Genomic DNA, 23,195 nt, shown 5'->3' with positions numbered 1-23,195 from the left:
GTGTAGAGCGGAGCAGACCCACAAGAGGGAAAAAGAAAAAAAATCGAGGAAAAAATATTCGGAGAATCTGAGGGTTTGGGCGGATTTGGACTGAGTTTCCGAACTGTCCCAACCCGAGGGAGCCCCGGGGTTGAGAGGGAATCGCCAACACCGGTAATTAACATCGAGTTATTACTCAATCGTTAATTATTTCTGTTTGACAGAGCAACTCATATGAGCTGCTACTCCCCTCTGTCTGGATAGCCGGAAGTCTACATGAAACTGCGTCTCGCACAGGGGCATTGGCGTCGACGTTTTTTTCTCGTTTTTTTTTTTTTTATTCTCACAGTGTGACGAACAGGGAGAGGGATGGAGGCGTAGGGGTTGTGACATTGTTGTTTTCAAGCGGAAGTTTATTTGTTTATTGTCGACTTAAAAATAGGCCGCATAGTAGCAAGCTAGCTAACAATACTGAAATTAATGGAGGCAAGTTAGCTACTGTAGCTAGCTAACCTCAAGGAGCTAGGTAGCTTCTACGTTAGCTAACTAGCTCAGATTTCACTCCTCTGTTGTTGCTAGCTAACATCAATAGTAGTCTGTCAAGCTTGCCACCAGCCAGTTAGCTAAAATAAAGGGTAGACGAGTGTTTAATGTAGGTAGTGGTGGCTATCCCGTTGGCTGGCAATCTGTCTTATGTGTGCCATGGCCTGGGATAGGAAATACTATAACTTAACATAACTCAATATTCCCCATCAGAATTGTTAGCAGACACGTCTCTGTTTCTGTATTGAGTTACAAAGCTCCAATAAATAACTTCCCCGTTATACACCTATCGGGATTGTTTTCAATGACAGACTTGCCATTGTTCCTTGCTATTTGTAGTGCCCACTCCTGCCATGTAGCTCAGTGAGAGAAGCTAGCCAAAGGTTTCAGGGAGTTGCATAGCATTTTAAAATATTTCAGCTAAATATTCTATTATGCATTCAATACAATGTATCCATATTTTTTTGTTATGATCTCATCTGTAGACTGCTAGAGGTTATAAGTAGCCATTGATGAAACACTCTTTATGTACACCCCCACTACTGCGCTCTGCATGCATTTATTTGTATGTAAACAATAATGTGCCATTTACAATCCTGACCAACAACGACACGCTCCGTCTGGGGGCCATGGAGACTTGCAATCAATATGGCTCACACTTTTCTATCTTTAGTTAAATCTATTGGCAGTGGACAAAATGCATGCCAGTGAAGAAAACAGTGTTGGCTCAGCATTTGTATCGTTCAACGTCCCCCATTCCCTTGAGCAAAACTCTCATTTCTTTTACTCGGCTTCTTGGAAATGCTTAGCAGTTGCGAGAGACCAAGAACTTTGGCCAGAGACATCAGTTGAGATGGGCATGGTCTCGTTTCGACTGATGACGCAGAGCGAGCAGGTGTTTATAAGTTATGTTGCTTTTCAATTACAGAAATAATGGAAGATTCCCATTTCAACTCATCATACTTTTGGTCTCCCGTTCCCACAGTACAAGGACAGGTAGAAACCTTATTACTGGACCTTATCTTGAAATGTACATGGTGGTGTCGCAAATAAAGAAATAATACTTGTTAGTTTTACGCTAACAAATAATGAGCTTGCACCTTAGGTGAGGATGGCAAAACATCAAATTCACTGTAATACATATGTAAGTAACAAAACAACGGGCCTCCCCAAATGATCACTTCTGCCCCTCCTCTCTCCCTACTTCCCTTATCAACCTCTACCACCGCTATTCATTTCCTTTTGGCATCTCACCCCATTCTCTCTATTGCCTGTCTTTCTCTTTTCCACCCCTCCTTCACGATCAACTACCCCCCCCTCCGCTCTAGATTGAAAACGCCATGTTCCTGAACAAGATGAAGGAGCAGTTGGGTCCGGACAATAAGGGTTCTCCGTCTTTCCCTCACTCCTCGCACTATCCCACCGCCGTGCTCACCATGGACGCGGGAGGCCGGGTGGTGCCCAAACAGGAAGGTGGAGGCGGTGGCGTCCAATTGAACGCCGTAGGCGGTCACCTGCACCAGCCGCACACCTCACAGAATATCACGGTGGTGCCCGTCCAGTCCACGGGCATCATGACGGCAGGTGAGTAAACAAGACACGCTGCCGGTGTCCGTTTTGTCTGGCGATCCTCTGTGGTTGTTCTATGCGTGTCTCCTCCCTGTTTCTGTCTGGTCTAATCGTGTTATATATTCAAAGATACAGAAAAAACCAACTTAAACGTTCTCAGTATGTCATTGTGTGTGTAATGTGTGCCTCGGCTCTCCCTGGGAGGGGCGTGGTGCAGTCATGTCACCGTCTCTCTCTCCCTCTCAGCGGGGCTAGTGATAACCACTCCCCAAGGCACCCTGGTCTCTCAACCCACCTCCACACAATCTTTCGTGCCCGGACCCCCTGCCAACACCATGATAGTGTCCGCACTACACCCCACAAACACAGGTAAAACCTCCACCGCATTCCCCCTTTCCCCAAAACCCGTTCCCCAAAACCCGCACTGTGATAGGTTGTGTGCCTGAGTGGCTTGCAAACCTTTCCTGGCTTATCAGCAAGCAAAGCAGACTCACTGGCACACACTCACATATAGACATTCATTCATTTGAGCATTTATTTGCATTTTATTTCATCCCTTTGTTGATATGGGCTGACCCAGCAAAGGTGGAACCACCTTCTAGTCACAAACTTCAACCCTCAACACTCACAGACATGCATTACACGCACACAAACAAACACACAGTAACACACATTGCTGCTTGAGCTAACCCCGGCAACGCGCTGCCAGCAGCCAGCCACTAACCCTTGACCTGATCCAGCCCCCCCACCCTCTGCGGTGAGAGAGAGAGAGGGAGGGAGCGAGCCGGGTAGTGAGCTCCGTGTGTTGAGTGTGTTCTCCTCTTCTCTCGGTTTCTGTCAGAGAGCAGCCAGCACTCCTCTCTCTACTTCTACAGCCACAGTGAGTACCCAGCTCCATCTCCCCTCCACCCTGTCCCACCTAGCTGACTACTTCCTCCCCATATGCCATCATCCATCCCTGCTGCTTAGCAGTAAAGCATCTGCAGCCTTAGCCTATGGCCAGTCCTGTGGTTGTGTTTACCTGCACTCTGGACTGTTTGAAGCCTGGTTTGGATGTGCGGTTGAGTTGCTTTTTAAATGACTTGTCTGCGCTGAGATAATGTAAGGCAGAGGTTCCCAAACGGTTTTGGCCCGCGACCCCATTTTGATCTCTTTTTTTGTTGTTGTATAATATTTTAATTGGGGCTATGACGGTCTATAACATCAGTCTGACAGTAAGGAAGTATGGTTTGATGTGACTGACATGTATCAGAAAGGTTTTGGGAAGTTCAGAAGACCATCAGGCGATAATTGTATATGATCTGTGTAGAAATAATTTATTCTAATGACTCGTGCGCGGCATGTGGGCATTATAGAGGGAAACATCAGACACATCCACACATGTGGAGTCTTATCTTTCAGTGACAGGGTCATAATATGTTGTAGCTAAAACGGTTCAAAAGATATGTGTAGGAAGAAAACAGAAACCACTCTGTTTATTACAACCGCATCTAGCGGCTACCAGAGGTCACTGACGTAACCCTGGTTCTATGAACCAAGCGCACTTCTTTTTTTTTTTGCGCGCGACCCCATTTTCAAATCAGGCGACCCCTAGTTTGGGAAACGCTGCTGTAAGCCCTGTCATACGCTACAAAGAAAATGTATAAAATGTCTTAAAATGTGCAGGATGCTTGGATGTAGTGTTTTACTGAACACTGTATTTAAACTCACACTATAAATTGCACAACATATAATGAAGATGATCAGATCTGGGACCTGTTGATGGTCCGATAGTTATATGAGTTATATTGACTCCAAAAACCCAATCTGAAAGTGGAAGAATATGATCTGATGCCCTCCCACTAATAGTCCAAGGAAGTTATCTGGAGGACCTCGCTATGTTCTCTGATGGTGTAGTTCCATCCATGAATGTGATCATCCAAAAGTTGATGAAAATCTTTGTCTTGGAATAACATCCAATACATACAAACTACAGTATCTGGCCCATTCAAAAAAAGCTAAATGAATTTTGTTTCGTTATGTAGCTGTGCAACACTGTCCAAATAGGCAGTTGAGTGTAACCGATTCTTTTTTTGCAGCGGTGAAGTCTGTCAGGTGTTCCAGTATATGAAGAGATTAAAATGCCTCTGTGTTGTGGGGTGATTTACCACTCACGTGTTGTTGCTTTCACCATTTCATACCAGGAGAGACCGCTTTGGATGTTACTCACCAAGCAGAGAGGCCCATGGGATATGTTGTGTGGTTTTTGGTCTCTTTTAATCAGAGCTGTATTCCTCTCCCCCTTTCTCTCCCCTTCCCTCCATCCCTCCTTTCCCCATCCCGTTTTTTATGTCCCTGTTTCAGACAAGAAAGAGGATTTGGTCATCCCTCCTGTTGTCATGCCAACGCCCGGGAAGCGGGGCAGGAAGAAGAAGTCGATGATGCAGAGGGCTGGCGCCAACCTCCCCCCAGGAAGTGATGCGTTGATTCTGGCACACCTGGCTGCTGGGGGGCAGGTGATAAGAGATTTGAAGTGATGTCACATAAGAACTAACATGCTGACTATCCGGGCACGTGCCATCACGTACATGTTGATTTTGTCCATCCACACCAGACACGGTGAGGACACGCAGGTTGAAATTTCAAAACGAACTCAACTAATTTGATGACAGGTCGAAACACATAAACATTCATGGACATTTAGCTAGCTAGCTTGCTGTTGCTGCTATTTTCTCCTGGGATATAAACACTGGGTTGTTATTCTACGTTAAATCTACGTGGTCCTTTTTTTTTGTTGCTGGATCTTTGTAGAATTTTGACCCATTTTGATTCACACAAATTCGTGTGTTCTCTACTCCAACAATTAATCCACAGATAAAAGGGGAAACCTAGTTAGTTTCCAGTAATTTCTGTGGATTTTATATGGCGGTTGGCAACCAACTTCAAGGTGCCTTACTGCAACCAACTGGACTGGAGTGTGGACCTCGTTCATCTTTCAATCACCCACGTGGGTATATGCTCCTAAGAACCAATGAGGAGATGGGAGAGGCGGGACTTGCTGCCTCTACCGAAGTTATCTTCAGTATTACATGGGGGTTAGATCACTGCATCTCTCCAGTCAATCCATAGTGATAAAATGGTTAAAGCTACATATTGTAGTGTCATTACTTCAGGATTAGTGAAGCAAAGCGTTGTTTATTAAACAAACAACATTGTTTTGTGTTTGTTTACAGCACCACACTGCTGACCATTATGACTTATCAAATGATGAGGATGAGCATGGGAACAAAGATGGGACCAAATCATACAGGTAGATTACAGGCTTTGTGTTTACATACATTTTAGTCCTTAACACTCATCATTTGTTACCCAAGTTGACCCGATTATGTTCTTCCCCATTCAACATATCCTCATCTCTAAACAGTATATCTCTGTTTCTCTCGTTTTCCGTTTACCGTTCTCTCCTACCCATCCTCCAGGTGCCGGATGTGTGCGGTGACGTTCTTCAGCAAGTCGGACATGCAGATCCACGCCAAGTCTCACACGGAGGCCAAGCCGCACAAGTGCCCCCACTGCTCCAAGTCGTTCGCCAACTCCAGCTACCTGTCCCAGCACATCCGCATCCACAGCGGGGCCAAGCCCTACACCTGCTCCTTCTGCCAGAAAACATTCAGGCAGCTCAGTCACTTACAGCAGCACACACGGTACTGCTGCCTCCCTGGCGTGTATGTGTGTGAGTGTGTGTGGTGGTTGATTTCAGGGAATAGGTGACTGCAGAATATAGACTGTCACACAAGATTGAAGGATTGTTAGTAAAGACAATCACTATCACTACAAATTCAGTGCTAGTGATACCAATGTACTTATCTATATTTGGCTTTGAATTTGACCATTACAATATGAATAACCACTCTGCATTAGCTACATAGGGTTTTATTGCGACAAATCAAATGAGACAGTATTGCTCCCAATAATACTGATTACAAAACCTCGTATTGTACAACATCTATGACCGCAGGTTTAGAATAAACAAGCCCAATAACTACATCTATGACCGCAGGTTTAGAATTAACAAGCCCAATAACTACATCTATGACCACAGGTTTAGAATAAACAAGCCCAATAACTACATCTATGACCACAGGTTTAGAATTAACAAGCCCAATAACTACATCTATGACTGCAGGTTTAGAATAAACAAGGCCAATAACTACATCTATGACTGCAGGTTTAGAATAAACAAACCCATTAACTACATCTGTGACCACAGGTTTAGAATAAACAAACCCATTAACTACATCTATGACTGCAGGTTTAGAATAAACAAACCCATTAACTACATCTATGACTGCAGGTTTAGAATAAACAAACCCATTAACTAGATCTATGACTGTAGGTTTAGAATAAACAAGCCCAATAACTACATCTATGACCACAGGTTTAGAATAAACAAACCCATTAACTACATCTGTGACCACAGGTTTAGAATTAACAAGACCAATAACTACATCTATGACCACAGGTTTAGAATAAACAAACCCATTAACTACATCTATGACCACAGGTTTAGAATAAACAAACCCATTAACTACATCTATGACCGCAGGTTTAGAATTAACAAGGCCAATAACTACATCTATGACCACAGGTTTAGAATAAACAAACCCATTAACTACATCTATGACCGCAGGTTTAGAATTAACAAGGCCAATAACTACATCTATGACCGCAGGTTTAGAATTAACAAGGCCAATAACTACATCTATGACCACAGGTTTAGAATAAACAAACCCATTAACTACATCTATGACCGCAGGTTTAGAATTAACAAACCCAATAACTACATCTATGACCGCAGGTTTAGAATTAACAAGGCCAATAACTACATCTATGACCGCAGGTTTAGAATTAACAAGGCCAATAACTACATCTATGACCGCAGGTTTAGAATTAACAAGGCCAATAACTACATCTATGACTGCAGGTTTAGAATTAACAAGGCCAATAACTACATCTATGACTGCAGGTTTAGAATTAACAAGCCCAATAACTACATCTATGACTGCAGGTTTAGAATAAACAAACCCAATAACTACATCTATGACCGCAGGTTTAGAATAAACAAACCCAATATTTATATTTCTGGTGATGTTTGACAAAGCAGCACCACCTTTTTTTCTCTGTCAAAATGTCACAGTTAGTGACCCTTTTATAGGAGAGTGTGTGCTGTTTTTCTGTTGCCAAGTGTTGTATCTGCGTTGTCTGCTGTCTTGGAGGCTATGTTTTTTCTGTGTGGTTTGCAGATTTCTTTGGGAATTCAAGTCCCTTATGTTATTGGCAAACAGAATCTGAGAAAGTTGTTTTGATGCGTTTGGTAAACTAGAAATAGTACAAGTCCAAGAATCGATCCCTGTGGAACACCACATTTGATCTGAAGGGGGTGAGTTAACTCCTTTTAAAGTGACAGATTGCGTTCTAATCTTTTAGATACGCGGACAACCACAGCAAAGACTAATAAGTTACGTCCATCCTTGGGGAAAGGATGCAATTTTGGGTAAACTACACCAGAAACAGCTTCATAATGTAAAACTAATTCTGTCAGACAAGTGATCTGTACATTTAGCTATCCTACGACCACAACTTTCCATACTGATTTCTTCATTTTCTTTCCCTGACACTTTCAGTTCTATCTGTTCCGTCATCACTTCAACCAATCTTTGGTTTCTTGAACGTTTATGAGGAATTAAATGAATGGCTTTTCCCTTCCTCCCCCTCCCACCCTCACCATTCTGTTAGAGCGAAGTGCACCCTTTGCTACATATCCTCCCTCACACGCCCCTCTCGATGTTTCGCATTAGGTGTCAAGATAAAGACGCGAGAGCTTGCCTTCACTCACATTCCTTAGCGGTAGGCCTCTGTAGAATGACCACAGAACATCAGCAGCACACCATAGGTGCAGAGACCGAGCGAGAGAGAGAGAAAGAGAGAGAAAGGAAAGGGGGACTGTGCCTGCTGTCTGTTTTCCTACTGTGTTTCGCAACTCAGACACAGCAACAACCAAAAAGTGCACACTGTCAATCAAACTGCGCTAAACTTGATTTGGGGTGATTTGATTATGATTTGATCTCTGGATCATTCGTCGCTGATTTGATACGTTATCAATCTCTCTCTCTCTCTTTTTCTCTCTCTCTCCATCTCCCCATCCCCTTGTTAGAAACCACACTGAGGGCAAACCGCACAAGTGTCCCCACTGCTCCAAATCGTTCGCCAACTCCAGCTACCTGGCCCAGCACATCCGCATCCACAGCGGAGCCAAGCCCTACACCTGCTCCTTCTGCCAGAAAACATTCAGGCAGCTCAGTCACTTACAGCAGCACCACAGGTAAACACTACTAAACGGACAGTGGGCAGTCCCATCAGCGCACACCCTCTCTAGTTCCATCTACTCCTCTTTTCTTCTAATTGGTTCCCTCTCACTCATTGTCTCTCACATCCTCTTCTCGTTCAAGTTCAAAACTCCCCTAATCCCCACAGACTTCTGTAATGAAAGCGTTCAGCCTATATTTGTGTAATTAAAAGTCTCAATATTTATTCTGGGGCCTCCCTCATGTCAGCATGGGTTTGGACATGAGGCTGTAGACAATGTGCATATCACCTACACTTCGACCTGTCGGCTTATTATTTATGTAGCCTACATGGAAAATAGATATGAATATTATTCCAATGTTGACCTCTCCCATCCAATTCTGATCAGAGTAATTGTTTGATATTGGGATTTAAAAAAAAATATATATATATTTTTTTATACTTTGTTTTTATTGAGGAACACAAAGAAAGTACAAGTAAAGTAAAAGAACAACAAAAAGATCTGTCATTTACAGTGCACGTCATACCTTCATCATATTAGTTACATTGACATCTTTGAATTAGACCTTTTTCAAGTACGAAACCCATTTCTCCCAGTGTTCCTGACCTCTCTCCTCTTGTGTTCTTAAAGCAAAGGTCATACGCTCCATGTGGTGTATTTCTTTTACAATGTCTATCCATTGTGTCACTGTGGGAGGGTCTTTTTGTAGCCATTTCCTGGTGATAGCCTTTTTACTGGACCTTTTTAAAATATATATATTTTTTAACCTTTATTTAATTTGGCAAGTCGGTTAAGAACAAATTCTTATTTTCAATGACGGCCTAGGAACAGTGGGTTAATTGCCTAGTTCAGGGGCAGAATGACAGATTTTTACCTCGTCAGCTCGGGGATTCGATCTTGCAACCTTTCTGTTACTAATCCAACACTCTAACCACTAGGCTACGCTGCCGCCCCCTTCAAGAGATATTGGGATTTTTGTATGAATTTTTTATTTATTTGTCCATTCGGACAGTTTAAATATATATTCTTCGTGTCCGACAACTTGTCCCGGACAAGAGGACAAGCATTAATGTCGAGCCCTGTTTTTGCTCATTCAATCATAGATCTGAAAGGACTGGTTGGATGTACCAGGAAGCAATATGGTGGAAACTCTTATCTATGAAGGGCCATCAAGAAGTCTCTATGGATAGTTTGTTTGATTTGGGATTGGATGTCTCATCGTTCCTGTCAGTTCCTTGGAGTGAGTGACGCTGTAACGGAAGTAGTCAGGATACTGGGGTTTGTGGGAGCTGTAGTTCATTACAGACTGTGTTTCACTTCCATAGGATCCACACTGGGGACCGACCTTACAAGTGCATCCATCCTGGCTGTGAGAAAGCCTTCACTCAGCTGTCCAACTTGCAGGTAGGCCTACTACATCTCAACATCCAATTCACAAGTCCAACGGATCTTACATTTGGACAATAATCATCTCAACTTCCATTTATTTGGTAGTACGTTTCTCATCGCAAAACGTCACTTAGCTCTAAAATCATTACGTACAGTTAATAACAGAAGCGTAATGATGTGATGACATCATAGTCAAAATAATCCTAATGTATTCATTCTTTCATGGCTTCCCCCAGTCTCACCGCCGGCAGCACAACAAAGACAAGCCGTACAAGTGCCACAACTGCAACCGCGGTTACACAGACGCGGCCAGTCTGGAGGTGCACCTGTCCACTCACACGGTCAAACACGCCAAGCTCTACTCCTGTGGCCTGTGCAACCGCGCCTACACCTCGGTACGCCTGCCAATCACCCTAAAACTCCTCCCTCTACCCTCCTCCTCAAACGACATATAGTCCCATCCCTTAAAGTGTCACACCCACTTTTGCTTTCTAGGTGCAAGGCCTCCACTTGCGAGAGGGGGCTGTTGCATGGGAGGGATGCTCAGCAATGTCATCATTTAGGAGAGGGGCTAGGGAATTGTGAGGGTGGAGACTAATTCATTGTATGTACTTCTTTCAGTAACTGCAGTATTAGATTACTCAATTGACTACTTCAGGTAACTTGGTTGGTAGTGAAAACAGTTGAACAACACGTACAAGCAGTAGTCTGGCTTGATGGTAACCTATAGGGTTGTGTAGGACAGGTAGGCTATGGCTATGTAGTTGAAAACAGTTCCCCCCCCTCCACTGTAGTTTATATACACTCAGCCTATATTTCCTCCCAGTCATTTGCATAGACTACATATTACTGAGTTTGTATGTACACTACCTTTCAAAAGTTTGGGGTCACTTAGAAATGTCCTTGTTTTTGAAAGAAAAGCAAAAAAATGTTGTCCATTAAAATAACATCAAATTGATCAGAAATACAGTGTAGACATTGTTAATGTTGTAAATGACTATTGTAGTTAGAAACAGATGATATTTAATGGAATATCTAGATAGGCGTACAGAGGCCAATTATCAGCAACCATCACTCCGGGATGCTGGCCCTTTTCTTTCAAAAACAAGGACATTTCTAAGTGACCCCAAACGTTTGAACGGTAGTTTATGTGCTGCCGAGCCTTTGCATTTTATTCCCAAGACCCACTGCATGGTAATTGTTCACGGCACTGTCCACCTCGCTCACCCTCTTTCTCTCCTCTCCTCTTCTCCAGGAGACCTACCTGATGAAACACATGCGGAAGCACAACCCGGACCCCCTCACAGTGGCGGCTGCCGTCGCCGCCCAGCAGGCCCAGGGTCACACTCCTGGCGGAGCGGGCAAGGGGAGGGGCCGTGGCAGAGGAAGCGGGGCAAACATAGGAGGCGGTGGTCCCGGAGGGGCGGGTCAGAACCCAGGGCAGAACCAGCCCCAGAACCCCAACAACCATCAGCAAGGCAGCTACTCGCAGACGGAGGGCGTGCCGTGCCCCTTCGACCTGCACCAGTACAAGACGGTCAGCGTCACCGACCTGTCGGCCCATAAGGACCTCTGCCTGACCGTGTCCACCTCAGCCATTCAGGTGGAGCACATGAACTCATAGAGCGAGAGGATGGACAGAGGGGAGAGGGAGGGAGGGAGGTAGTGGAGGCTGGTGTCACTTTTTAAATGGGAGGATGGGCTCATTGTAATGGCTGGAATGGAACATGTGTCAAACACATTTAATGTGTTTGAAACCAGGTATTTCAATGAGGCAGTCCACTGATTTCTCCTCCCACCAGCCTCCACTGGGAGGGAGAAAGTGCTAAGTAAAAACTACACTGCCTTGGGGTTGGCGAAGGAATGAATGGAAGAATGAGGTTTGGCGACGCAAGACCCAATCAGAGAATAAGGAAAGGAGGGCGTGAAGGGACTACCTGAGATGAAGAGGAAGCATGGGATATGTAGTCCAGTATTGAATGAAGAGATGATATATGAATGGTTCAACTGCACTTAAAGGGGAAGACATCGAAAAGGGGGGGAGAGAGAACAAAAGGGGGGGTCTGATATAAAGAAGGCACTTGATCAATCTCGTATTTTTTCGGTTTCTCATCGTTTCATTTCTTTGTTGTATGTATATTACCATATATGTATGTATTTTTCTACCAACAGTGGAATGTGTTAACGAACGGCGTGGGAAAGCTAAAAGATTGTGCAAGGAATGTGAGCGAGAAGAAACATCTAGAAACAGCAGATTTTGTATTTAAGAAGGATAATTTTCTATATTCCCCAACTCATTTTTGCAAAGCAAGGGGCGAGGGGGAGAAAGGCGCATCGTGGTGAAACATTGAAATGGCTGTCAGGTACTGTTAACAAGTTTTTAAGTTTAGTTTTTTAAACCTTTCATACTGAATATTACATTATTCTTATTGTATCAATGTTATCCTCATTATTATCAATTGGCAGATACTGTAATCTATGTAGATATATATAGAAATGATTTTTTTCATTCAAAAAAAGGGAATGATGTACTTCCTACTCTCTGCCTCTGTAAAGTAAACCAGAAAACAAAAGAACTCCAAAAGTAACAAATCGTTGACATGTATTTCTAACCCATCCAATCACAGAGCTCTATTCTGCTCTCTCTATTTATTGAGCAGGCTCGTGATTGGCCGGTTATCTTATGTATACTCCTTGTACTTCGTTATGTGTCTTTTGAAATAACACAGTTCTCAATATTCTTATTAGTGTCGTTATTATTGCTCCTAATACTGTTATTAACTACCCTTATGCTACACTTGCTGTATATGCATAGTACACATTCATCTGAAGAGACTGTTTCTCTTTGTAAGGACAATAAAGTGAGACAGTCGGAGATGACAAGCTTGCTGTCAGATTCTCCTTTTACTGCATGCAGACATGCTGTGGAAAGTCAGTTTGGAGGTATTGTATCAATGTACAGTACATAGGTCAATTATACATTAAAATAATATAAATATTATGTTGGAATGGTTCGCTAGGTGATTGTGTTTGGGACATTAATTTGCCATAACCTGTGCCATGCCCATTTCACGACCTTCCCCCACACACACCAAAGAAGACGAGGGTAGTGGTTTTGGAATCAAAGGAATGATGTATTTGATATAATTTAAGGGTATACATTTCCTACAAACTACAAGGTTTTTCATGACACCAGTGCACAGCAATTTGAAAACAATAGAGGCACATTTACATTTTGGCAAGTCCTCAAAAACGAAGTAAACACCACACTATTCTACTATAACTCTAATAAAATGAAATCAGTCCTGGATACAATCTACTCGCCATGGAATACATCCCATTCTGTTCATTAAATGTACATTAAGTAACTTTTTCCCAAGCTTTATTTGGTTTTCACTGAAATAAGCTCAAAATAGAATAAGAAGAATATATAATAAGCAACTATTGGTATTATTTCTTTGTAAAACAAGGGACAACCATGAAAATAGATGATATCCTGGTTAAAGTAAGATGCAACACAGAAACAGGGTAACACTGTTAGTAAGGATAAGGATGTTTGATTACTCTGGTCTTCTGATACAACTGAATGGAACCCCAGGCCAGCACGCTGAGCTCAGAAGGCCCTTCATAAATGAAGATAAATGTGACAACTTGACATAACAAAATCATATGTTCCAAATCAGTATTTTTTTTAATATCTTTGTGTACAGTATAAGTATAAAATGTTTCAAACTAAATTGAACAAAAATTGTATAATACTTCACTAAAACGGGTACAGTAGTAGCATTTCAACAATAATTACAACATCTAAAATATTCCCATATTTTGCCCCTTTGGCCATATTTGGAACCTCTGGTTCAGTTCCTGGTTTGGTTACTGAGCTATAACAGTAGTACCTGTTAGGACACATGCATTCAGGCTCCTGACAAATCATATTGAAAAACACACTTAAATATAACAAATCACATGCATGATCTCGTGTTTCACATAAATAAATAAAATGAAAAGAATCGGACATCAGTTCATAAGAGGGAGTTTATGTGGCGAGGGTGACAGTGTGTGGAGATAAGGCAAGTTAGTTGTCAACCTCACTTCCTATACTGAGTCAGTCGTCTCATTAGACCCTACAATGCCATGAGACACACAGGGCTAGCAAGCTATGCTATCTGACTTATTTCCCTTGAACATACTGATCTGAGGTATTGATTGAACGATAAAATAGTACTTTATTAATCCCCCAGAGGGGAAATTTGATTGCACCAGCCAATACATACAGTGATGAGGAATGACCGCTTGCCTTTCCTCTGGTGAAATGCAGTGTCATGACATATGTGCCATGTACTCAATACTTGTATATCATACTATTATGTACTAGTAGTTACGTCTATTAGTAGTACAATACAACACAGCTAGCTTCAGTTAAGGCTACGAAAGGTTCTCAAATAGAGACAACCTGCTTTCAGAAGTCCTTTTTACATATGACACCTCTCTTTTTACTTCTGATGACAAATCACTTTTTTGTAACTGAAAATTCCTCTATCATTCATTACCACAGCTACTATTTCTGTTGATCTGAGGACCACCTTAATAACAACGTAGCTTCAATGCTAACAGTACATCTCAATGAGCATCAACTTGACATTATGTAGTGTTAGGCAGAAGGGCAATAGTTCCATGATTATAACGTCAAATTACCGTTTTGAGAGCTATAACAGAGCAGTAAACCAGTCCCCTAGCACTCTGGACAAAACGAATACAAGTCACATCTGTGAGAGCTGCTACATAATCTGCTTGACCTTTCTAAAGACTAGCGATTAAACAGGATCCTTCAGTGTGCGAGACACAGGCAGTACAACGAAAACATCAAAAACACGTCAAATACGTGTTGTAACAGTGAATGTAGACACACATCAATGGGAAAGCACACATTTCGCAGATAGAAAATAATAATATATAGAAAAACAACAGATAAATTGACTGGCTTATTTCACACTACTTCTCCCAAGAGGCTTTGCAGGTATAGATTAGAATATTGGATGCTTTGAATGGTTCCTATTTTGCACATTCATTGTTACTCAAACTTAGTACGAACAGAGCCATGACATTTCTCTCTTAACCAATTACATTTCGTCAGACTAAAACGACAACCAGTAACATTAAAAACAATGAAAGACAAACACAGATTTGGTCAGGTCACCTTTGCTTCTGATAAGTAAGACTGAGCGCTGAGAATAAGACATCTGGGTGGAGGATTTGACTGTGCGTTTACATTGAACTCGCCAGTTAAGATGCACTTAGGGTTTGGCAGCAAGGCAGTGGACACAGCCAGTTATGAAGGAGGGAATCAAGGGACAAATATATACGCAAAGAGGTGAAAGGTGAGCTAGGCAGAGAAAGGGGTATTAAGGCACATGGAAAGAAGAGGGGCTTGATAGAAGGGTAGATTCAGTACAGTGCCCTCCATAACTATTGGGAGAGTGAATATTTTTTTCTTATTTTGACTCTATACTTCAAAGTAGTAAAACGTTTAGTATTCGGTCCCATATTCATAGCACGTAATGACTACATCAAGCTTGTGACGCTGTGAATTTGTTGGATGAATTTGTTGTTTGTTTTGGTTTCAGATTATTTTGTGCCCAATAGAAATGAATTCTAAATAATGTATTGTGTCATTTTGGAGTCACTTTTATTGTAAACAAGAATATAATGTGTTTCTAAACACTTCTACATTAATGTGGATGCTACCATGATTATGGATAATCCTGAATGAATCGTGAATAACGATGAGTGACAAAGTTACAGACACACAAATATAATAACCCCCCAAAATGCTAACCTCCCCTGTTATTGTAACGGTGAGAGGTTAGCATGTCTTGGGGGTATGATATAAAATGCTAATCTCCCCTGTTATTGTAACGGTGAGAGGTTAGCATGTCTTGGGGGTATGATATAAAATGCTAATCTCCCCTGTTATTGTAACGGTGAGAGGTTAGCATGTCTTGGGGGTATGATATAAAATGCTAACCTCCCCTGTTATTGTAACGGTGAGAGGTTAGCATGTCTTGGGGGTATGATATAAAATGCTAACCTCCCCTGTTATTGTAACGGTGAGAGGTTAGCATGTCTTGGGGGTATGATATAAAATGCTAATCTCCCCTGTTATTGTAACGGTGAGAGGTTAGCATGTCTTGGGGGTATGATATAAAATGCTAATCTCCCCTGTTATTGTAACGGTGAGAGGTTAGCATGTCTTGGGGGTATGATATAAAATGCTAATCTCCCCTGTTATTGTAACGGTGAGAGGTTAGCATGTCTTGGGGGTATGATATAAAATGCTAATCTCCCCTGTTATTGTAACGGTGAGAGGTTAGCATGTCTTGGGGGTATGATATAAAATGCTAACCTCCCCTGTTATTGTAATGGTGAGAGGTTAGCATGTCTTGGGGGTATGATATTTGTGCGTCTGTAACTTTCTCACTTTCTCAGGATTATCCCTAATCATGGTAGCATCCACATTAATGTAGAAGTGTTTAGAAACTTATTCTATTCTTATTTACAATAAAAGTGACTCCAAAATGACACAATACATTATTTACCATTCCTTTCTATTGGGAACAAAATCATCTGAAACACAACCAAAACGAAATAACAAATACATCCAATAAGTGTGTATAGTCAGCTTGATCTGGTCATATGGGACCAAATACTAAACCTTATACTACTTTAATACACATATAAGTGAATTTGTCCCATCAGGGGACTATGTACAAAAAGTTCTGCAATTTCTAAACGGTTCACCCGATATGGATGAAAAATCTGACAGTCTACACGTTAACCTCAGTCATTGTTTGATTTCAAATCCAAACTTTTGGAGAATAGAGCCAAAAGAAGATAAAAATGCTTCACTGACCCAATAATTACGTAGGGCACCATATGTTTTTTGGCATAACATACTGGAGGAGAGAGTTAAAGGCTGTGGTAGTAGGCAGGGCTGTGAAATAGGTCTGCCTGAGCACCGGAGTCCACAGCCCATACGGGTTGTCACCTAGAGAATGGAAGGACAGGTTGAGAGAGAGGGAGATGGAGAGAGAGGCAGAGAGCGAGAGGGTGTGGGGGGGTGGAGATATGGAGAAAGAGAGAAAATGAAGTCGTCGCATAGAACACCAACAGGAGCAGGATTTACAAAGTTGGTTCAGTGAGTTAGCCAACTAGGTTAACTAACATTACGAACAATACTAACCGGAAATTTGCATGATATACTATCTTGTACTTGATGCTTATGGTGACCATATTAACCTTTAGCATTCTTTATCAACCGTAGAATGAAGAGTTATACATATAGATCTGTGTTTGTCACAGTTATCTGGAAAGTTATTTATATATCCTAATCTGTGAAATATGACTCTGGATCAGGGGTGGCAGGTAGCCTAGTGGTTAGAGCGCTGGGCCAGTAACCGAAAGGTCGCTGGTTGGAATACCTGAGCTGACAAAGTGAAAAATCTGCCCATGTACCCGTGAGAAAAGCATTTAGCCCCAATTTGCTCCACGGGCACCGTACTACTACGGCTGACTCTGTTAAACAACACATTTCACTGCACCTATTTGGTGTATGAGACAATAAAACTATATTGTGTGGGGGTAACCACTGGATCATTAATTGGAGACCTACTGAGAAAACTGTTGTTCGGACAAATAACGGTCCTCTTGTTCTATAATACGTCGCACATCGTTGGTTAGGCTGTCTCACCTGTGAGATGTTGACTCCCGGCAGTTTCTCCACCGTCGCTGGAAGGCGGGTCATGATGTCTAGCAACTGTCCTGTGAGCTGGAAATCATGGCAATCTTCTGAGCCTGCACCAGAGGGCTGCTGATCTCTTCCGCCATCTAGAGGAGGGCAGAGAACATACAGTTATTCGCCCAGTTCCTCTGCCCAAAAGCTCACCCCAGTGACAAGTGATCAGATGTTGGACTCTATAACGACGTGTCATTTTGCATTCAAACTAACTTTATAGGAGTTTTAGGACTTTTTCATGCAAATCTTCCAATTCAATGCATGATTTACGCAATATTTAAATGCGCACATCTCAAACGATGATTCCCCCCTAAGTGTGTATTTGAGCTCTGTCTCGAAAGGTTCTCTCACTAGTGGTAGTTGCTCCAGCAGCATGTCCACCATGGCTCCTTCCTTGTACTGCTGGAAGGCTCCGCCGCGGCTCTCCCCTTTGCTTCAACAGCAAAGGCCTCCGCATCACCCTTAATCTGAGATAGAAGAACATTTTTGAAGGTTTTATTTTATTATTACGACATACTATGTTGTTACGGCTTCTTTAGGTGTAACGTACCATAAGTTAACGGCAGGATTTAGTAGTATTGATTGAACAAGCTAAACATTTTAGTCATTTAGCTGACGCTCTTATCCAGAGCGACTTACAGTAGTGAATGCATACTTTTCATACATTTTATTTTTCCCGTACTGGTCCCCCGTGGGAATCGAACCCACAACCCTGGCATTGCAAACACCGTGCTCTACCAACTGAGCCACACGGTACTAAACGACTTGAGTGTGGTAAACATGGCCTTCTATTACTGTGAAAGGGGTCTCTGCTTATACGAGTCCCAGACACAAGAATGAACTGCTTTTAGGGTTAAAACAAGCTTGGAACAGTAACAGTCCTATAGTAATAATGTGATACTTATAGACACACTCACCCTAATGGACTCTGCCTCAGCCTCCATAATGAGCTGTGCACTGTGGGGAAAAAATACAGATGTATTTACAGCTTGTTTGGCCTGTTAGGTGTACAGTATAAAGTACATAGACAAAGAAATATACAAACTATACTGAATATGTACTGTCTCGTACTCCATGGAACGCATTAATATCTAGTATATTTTCATTGTCTATGCAGTAAATTGTTCACAAAATACTATATATCATTTGTGAAAGGTCATTTTGAGACCTGTGGCTGGTACTAGGGTTTGGGGTGATATTTGGGGAGACCTCTTCTACGATATGCTACTCCAAATATCGCGATATCCGATATAATCGTTTTGCGCCATTAATGACTAGCTATTTCCAGACGAGGCAATTTTTTAAAACGTATTTACGATATTATAGTCAGATTCTAATTAAATAACCTTAGTAAGGCATTTGGACTTCATTTTCAACATATTGATACAGCCCAACTGATAAAACTTCACAGTTTTGATTAGAAAAGTTCAAATAGAGTATAGGAGGGGAAGGGTGCGTCACTTGGAGGGGTGCGTCACTTGGAAGGATGCGTCACTTGGAGGGGTGCGTCACTTGGAGGGGTGCGTCACTTGGAGGGGTGCGTCACTTGAGTGGGTTGAGTCACAGACGTGATCTTCCTGTCTGGTTTTGCGTCCCCTTCAGGCTTGTGCGGTGGAAGAGATCTCTGTGGGCTATACTCAGCCTTGTCTCAGAGTAGTAAGTTGGTGGTCTGTTGATATCCCTCTAGTGGTGTGGGGGCTGTGCTTTGGCAAAGTGGGTGGGGTTATATCGGATAGGGAAAACGGATAGGGAAAACCAAGAGAAGGAACGTGATGGAGAACTCAGAAATAAACGAGAGAAAGGGACAGGATAAAGGGCGCAAGAAGAGAAGAAGGTAGAAAGGAAAGCGAGAGAAGGGACAGGTGGCTCACCCTGATAACGGCATCCCTCTTGAACTGGGCCTCTCCGATGCGGGCGTCTTTCTGCACCTGGGCGGTCCTGGACTTCCCCGGGGAGCGGAGGTAGTCCTGAACCACAGAGAGGAAGAGAACAAGATTGGTTACTTTTTAGTTTAGGCTCCATTATTTATCTAGCATTGGAGTAGTTGCAAGAATGGAGTCTCCGTTGAAAGAAGAGCGGGAAAACACACCTGGTCGTCGTGAACGTCTTTGAGCGTGTAGCTGACCACGCCGATGCCCATGTTGACCAGGTCGGACGAGGCCACCTTGAACACCTCCGCTGAGAACTTCTTACGGTCCCTATAGATCTCCTGGAGGGGGTGAAATAACAGAGTTCGTGCCGATGTTGACGTGCTTGTGTTTAGTGTAATTGTCGTGACAGTCAAAAGTTGCAGTGTTCCCGCTCCATCGTGTTACCATGTACAAGTTGTTGAACACATAGCCAGACAGAGATATCCATATGACTATGGTTCTGATGTATATACAGCTGTTTCATGTGTTGTTTGTTATCGTCTGTTTGTTATGGTACGTAACAAGATAGTTCTACCGTGCAATGTGCTGACTATGGTACATACAAAAAAATACCCTCAAAATAAAAAGGTGACATTCTGTACTGTCGCAAATTGATCTCAAATCCAAAATGCTGGAGTATAGAGCCAAATCTAAAGTTTTAGCTTCACTGTCCAAATAAATACATTAAATAAATACAAATAAAATACATTAAATAAATACACACTGATGTGTGTCTCTGGCCATAGCTCTTGGCTTAGGTCATGGCTTTACTGCATTGAAATGAGTAAGCAGCTATAATGTGCTGTTTTTTTTTAAATCTATAACTGTAACTGTGGATGTGGCCAGTAAGGGTGCTGTCCAGTTTACCTCATGTAACCATGAAGAAGGCAAATAGTGCCGAAATGTTTCTATGTTGCACTAAAATGAGTGAACTTCTATAATGTAGCCTGGTCCCAGATCTGTTTGACATCTTGAAAAACAGTTGTTTTACAACAGGTTGGTCAAAACAAGCATTGTGATTGGGTAGTTGGCAGTACTCGGCTTCATCTTGTACCTACGACCGCAGCACAGCTGTGCTAACAAGGTCAAAACCCACGCCCCCTCGTGTTGTCAAGTTTACCTCCACAGTCAGGTGGGCGATGATGGCCCTCTGGTGGCCCTCCAGCGTCTCCAGGGCGATCTCGCCCTCCAACTTCCCCATGAACATCTGACAGGCTGCGGCCAGCATCTCCTTGTTCTGCCCCTGGATCTTCATCTGGACGGAGGAGAGAACACATACTAGCATATTAACATTTAAAAATGTTTTTAAACAGAAAACGAAAATGGGCATTTCTGAGCAAGTTCAGGTAGTTGTAGTCTGTTTTTGGGTGATTAATGAACACGACTCAGGTGTGCACAGCGCTAAACAAACAGAAGCATCTGCTGTACACTACCCAACTACACAGCAGCAGTAGTAGTTGTATTAACACTCCAGCAGGCAAGGTTACTCTGTCCTGTCCATAGCACAAGAGACTGAGGTATTTCAGAATTTAATGCCAGTGCATAAATGAATGACATAAGCAAGTTTTAATGATCTACTTGATACCTACTTAATCAAAGAGAGCCCTTACACTTGTGTGTCTAAACATGTTCAAATGACTGGTGATTTGACAGAATAGTGTACTTACATTGGCTCGGGAGGAAACGGAGACGGAGAAAGACGGAGAGACTAACCTGGGCAATACCATTGAGATGGGAACCCCGCAGCGGGTGTAGACTTTCTCGCTCTTCACGTTCAGCGTCAGAGTGTTCAGGGAGATCCTGGGAGAGAGGAAAGGAGGGAGAGATATAGTCATTCCACAATGTCGTGGTATGATATCCCAAAAACAATGGCTAAACATGGCCAGATTATTACCGTATGTGTTTGCAGACATGACCAGGAGAAGACTTTACCTCTGGATCTTCTGAAAACAGGGAAGCAAAAACACTCTGCCTCCAGCAATCATTACTGGAGGAGAACGGAGGAAACCTGGGGGGGGGGGGGGATACACATGAGAGTATTATTACCATCCTACAGCTCTTTAATTTGACATGTTTACACTGTTTCCCAACCCTGGTCCTCGAGTAACGCTGGACAAGCACACCTGATTCAACTTGTCAACTAATCATCAAGCCCTCAATGAGCTGAACAAGGTGTGTTTGTCAAGGGCTACAATAAAACTGTACACTAGGGGTACTGGAGGACCAGGGTTGGGAAACACTGGGTTAGAGAATGGACCTGATACCACCATAGCCTCATTTGGACCACACGTGTAGAACATGTTTTTCTTCCTCAGATGCTGTAAAGACAAAAAAATAAATAAAAAAACACACACACACACACACACACAATTTAATTAAACAATTTCATATACCAAGCTCCAATCCTAGGCAGTGGGCCTGACAGTGGGTTACTTGAGAGCCTTACATTGGCCTATTGCTTAAGCATTTGTAATTCATCAGTCATGCTTGACAGCATGAAATCTATACAGTTGGCCTAATAATAACCATTTGATACAGCTGCTGTAAGTAACTAAATGTGACTACATTTTTAATATATTCTATTAAAATGTAATCTGAATCTGAGCAGATAGTATTACAACTATTGAGACATTCCCCATGAAAATGCAAGGGGTTAGGAGACATCATTGGCAGTTAATTTAATCTGCGTTAATGTTGCGCAGCATCTGTATCACGAGCACACCCAGGACATTTTGCTGATAAAGCGCATAGATAGAAAGACACGCCCATGTACTGTATCAACAAATGTATCAACACACATGCAAATAGGATTTAAATAAAACACGCACGGGTGTGTTAGCAATGATACAAATGTATGTTTGCCAGACCCCACTGATGTTTATATATGTTGCACTCCGAGATGCATCAAATCAGTCTAAAGATGAGTCAAAAATATGTCCGATCACTTACCAATTTGACAGAATGAACTAATGCAGAGTGCAAATGTATAGATGCGTTGCAACAATACTGTGTTTGGCTCTCAAAATACAGCAGTGTCATTCTTGGTATCGTCTGTCCAATGACGGTATGTATATATGACGCTGCTTGTCCCGTTATAGCTCTTCCCGTCAAAAGCGTCTGTCCATCGTCTCACGCCCATTGCAAAATGTGCTGTCGCCATCTTGTGGTATGGTGGTGCATTGGATTTCATTCAATGACCAGTGTGAAATACTTCTGCATTAAGAATACAACATTGAATTACTTAGCTATATCAACAAAGTTATTGACTTTATGCAATGTAGTTGCCTTTTGTTCTTTGTTGCGTCAGTATCTCATTAGATGGATGTGGAGGCATCATGCCTATTTGAAAGAGAGGATGTGTGTGTGTGTGTGTGTGTGTAACCGATGTGAAATGGCTAGTTAGTTAGCGGTGGTGCGCGCTAATAGCGTTTCAATCGGTGACGTCACCCGCTCTGAGACTTGAAGTAGGGTTGCCCCTTGCGTTGCAAGGGCCGCGGCTTTTGTGGCGCGATGGGTAACGATGCTTCGTGGGGTGTCAGTTGTTGATGTGTGCAAGGGTCCCTGGTTCGAGCCCAGGTTGGGGCGAAGAGAGGGAGGGACCCTACACTGGTGTGTGTGTGTGTGTGTGTGTGTGTGTGTGTGTGTGTGTGTGTGTGTGTGTGTGTGT

The 23,195-nt window shown here is 42.6% G+C and overlaps 2 protein-coding genes across 6 annotated transcripts; one reads left to right on the top strand and one right to left on the bottom strand.

The window, feature by feature from the left end:
• The first annotated feature begins 2 nt into the window (after positions 1–2).
• Positions 3–12,709, top strand: LOC106588408 (zinc finger protein 384). Of its 4 annotated transcripts, XM_014177351.3 has the most exons (12): positions 3–153; positions 1,451–1,518; positions 1,851–2,106; positions 2,338–2,460; positions 2,933–2,971; positions 4,435–4,586; positions 5,304–5,380; positions 5,550–5,774; positions 8,285–8,452; positions 9,763–9,841; positions 10,063–10,221; positions 11,082–12,709. In XM_014177351.3, the coding sequence occupies exons 2-12, from the start codon at positions 1,456–1,458 to the stop codon at positions 11,448–11,450; spliced, it is 1,710 nt and encodes a 569-aa protein (XP_014032826.3). In that variant the 5' UTR covers positions 3–153; positions 1,451–1,455; the 3' UTR covers positions 11,451–12,709. The 4 variants fall into 4 exon arrangements, with proteins under 4 accessions (XP_014032826.3, XP_014032828.3, XP_014032827.3 ...); XM_014177353.3 differs by lacking the exon at positions 1,451–1,518; XM_014177352.3 differs by lacking the exon at positions 2,933–2,971.
• A 3,673-nt stretch (positions 12,710–16,382) lies between these two features.
• LOC106588264 (flotillin-1) lies at positions 16,383–22,656 on the bottom strand. 2 transcript variants are annotated; one of them, XM_082970014.1, is made up of 10 exons: positions 22,478–22,653; positions 21,461–21,846; positions 21,242–21,328; positions 20,649–20,783; positions 19,708–19,827; positions 19,490–19,585; positions 18,536–18,575; positions 17,970–18,085; positions 17,574–17,710; positions 16,383–16,871 (listed from the first exon to the last, which is right to left on the bottom strand). In XM_082970014.1, the coding sequence occupies exons 2-7, from the start codon at positions 21,575–21,577 to the stop codon at positions 18,552–18,554; spliced, it is 579 nt and encodes a 192-aa protein (XP_082826140.1). In that variant the 5' UTR covers positions 21,578–21,846; positions 22,478–22,653; the 3' UTR covers positions 16,383–16,871; positions 17,574–17,710; positions 17,970–18,085; positions 18,536–18,551. The 2 variants fall into 2 exon arrangements, with proteins under 2 accessions (XP_082826140.1, XP_082826139.1); XM_082970013.1 differs by having other exon boundaries at positions 18,536–19,585; positions 22,478–22,656.
• Between the last annotated feature and the right edge of the window lie 539 nt (positions 22,657–23,195).

Source organism: Salmo salar, chromosome 27 (assembly GCF_965601325.2).
Source record: "Salmo salar chromosome 27, fSalSal1, whole genome shotgun sequence".
NCBI lineage: Eukaryota > Metazoa > Chordata > Actinopteri > Salmoniformes > Salmonidae > Salmo > Salmo salar.
Note: the sequence above shows the minus strand (reverse complement) of the source record. Positions and strands in the feature narration are given on the sequence as shown.

What these genes read in the sequence shown, in the direction of transcription:
- LOC106588408 (XM_014177351.3), top strand. Translation starts at nt 1,456, where the DNA reads ATGGAAGATTCCCATTTCAACTCATCATACTTTTGGTCTCCCGTTCCC. An exon ending in CACTTACAGCAGCACCACAG is followed by an intron (nt 8,453 to 9,762) that starts GTAAACACTACT and finishes TCACTTCCATAG; the next exon opens with GATCCACACTGGGGACCGAC. An exon ending in GCAACCGCGCCTACACCTCG is followed by an intron (nt 10,222 to 11,081) that starts GTACGCCTGCCA and finishes CCTCTTCTCCAG; the next exon opens with GAGACCTACCTGATGAAACA.
- LOC106588264 (XM_082970013.1), bottom strand. Translation starts at nt 21,577, where the DNA reads ATGGTAATAATACTCTCATGTGTATCCCCCCCCCCCCCCAGGTTTCCT. An exon ending in TGTTTTCAGAAGATCCAGAG is followed by an intron (nt 21,329 to 21,460) that starts GTAAAGTCTTCT and finishes CCTCTCTCCCAG; the next exon opens with GATCTCCCTGAACACTCTGA. An exon ending in AAGACGTTCACGACGACCAG is followed by an intron (nt 19,586 to 19,707) that starts GTGTGTTTTCCC and finishes TCTGTGGTTCAG; the next exon opens with GACTACCTCCGCTCCCCGGG.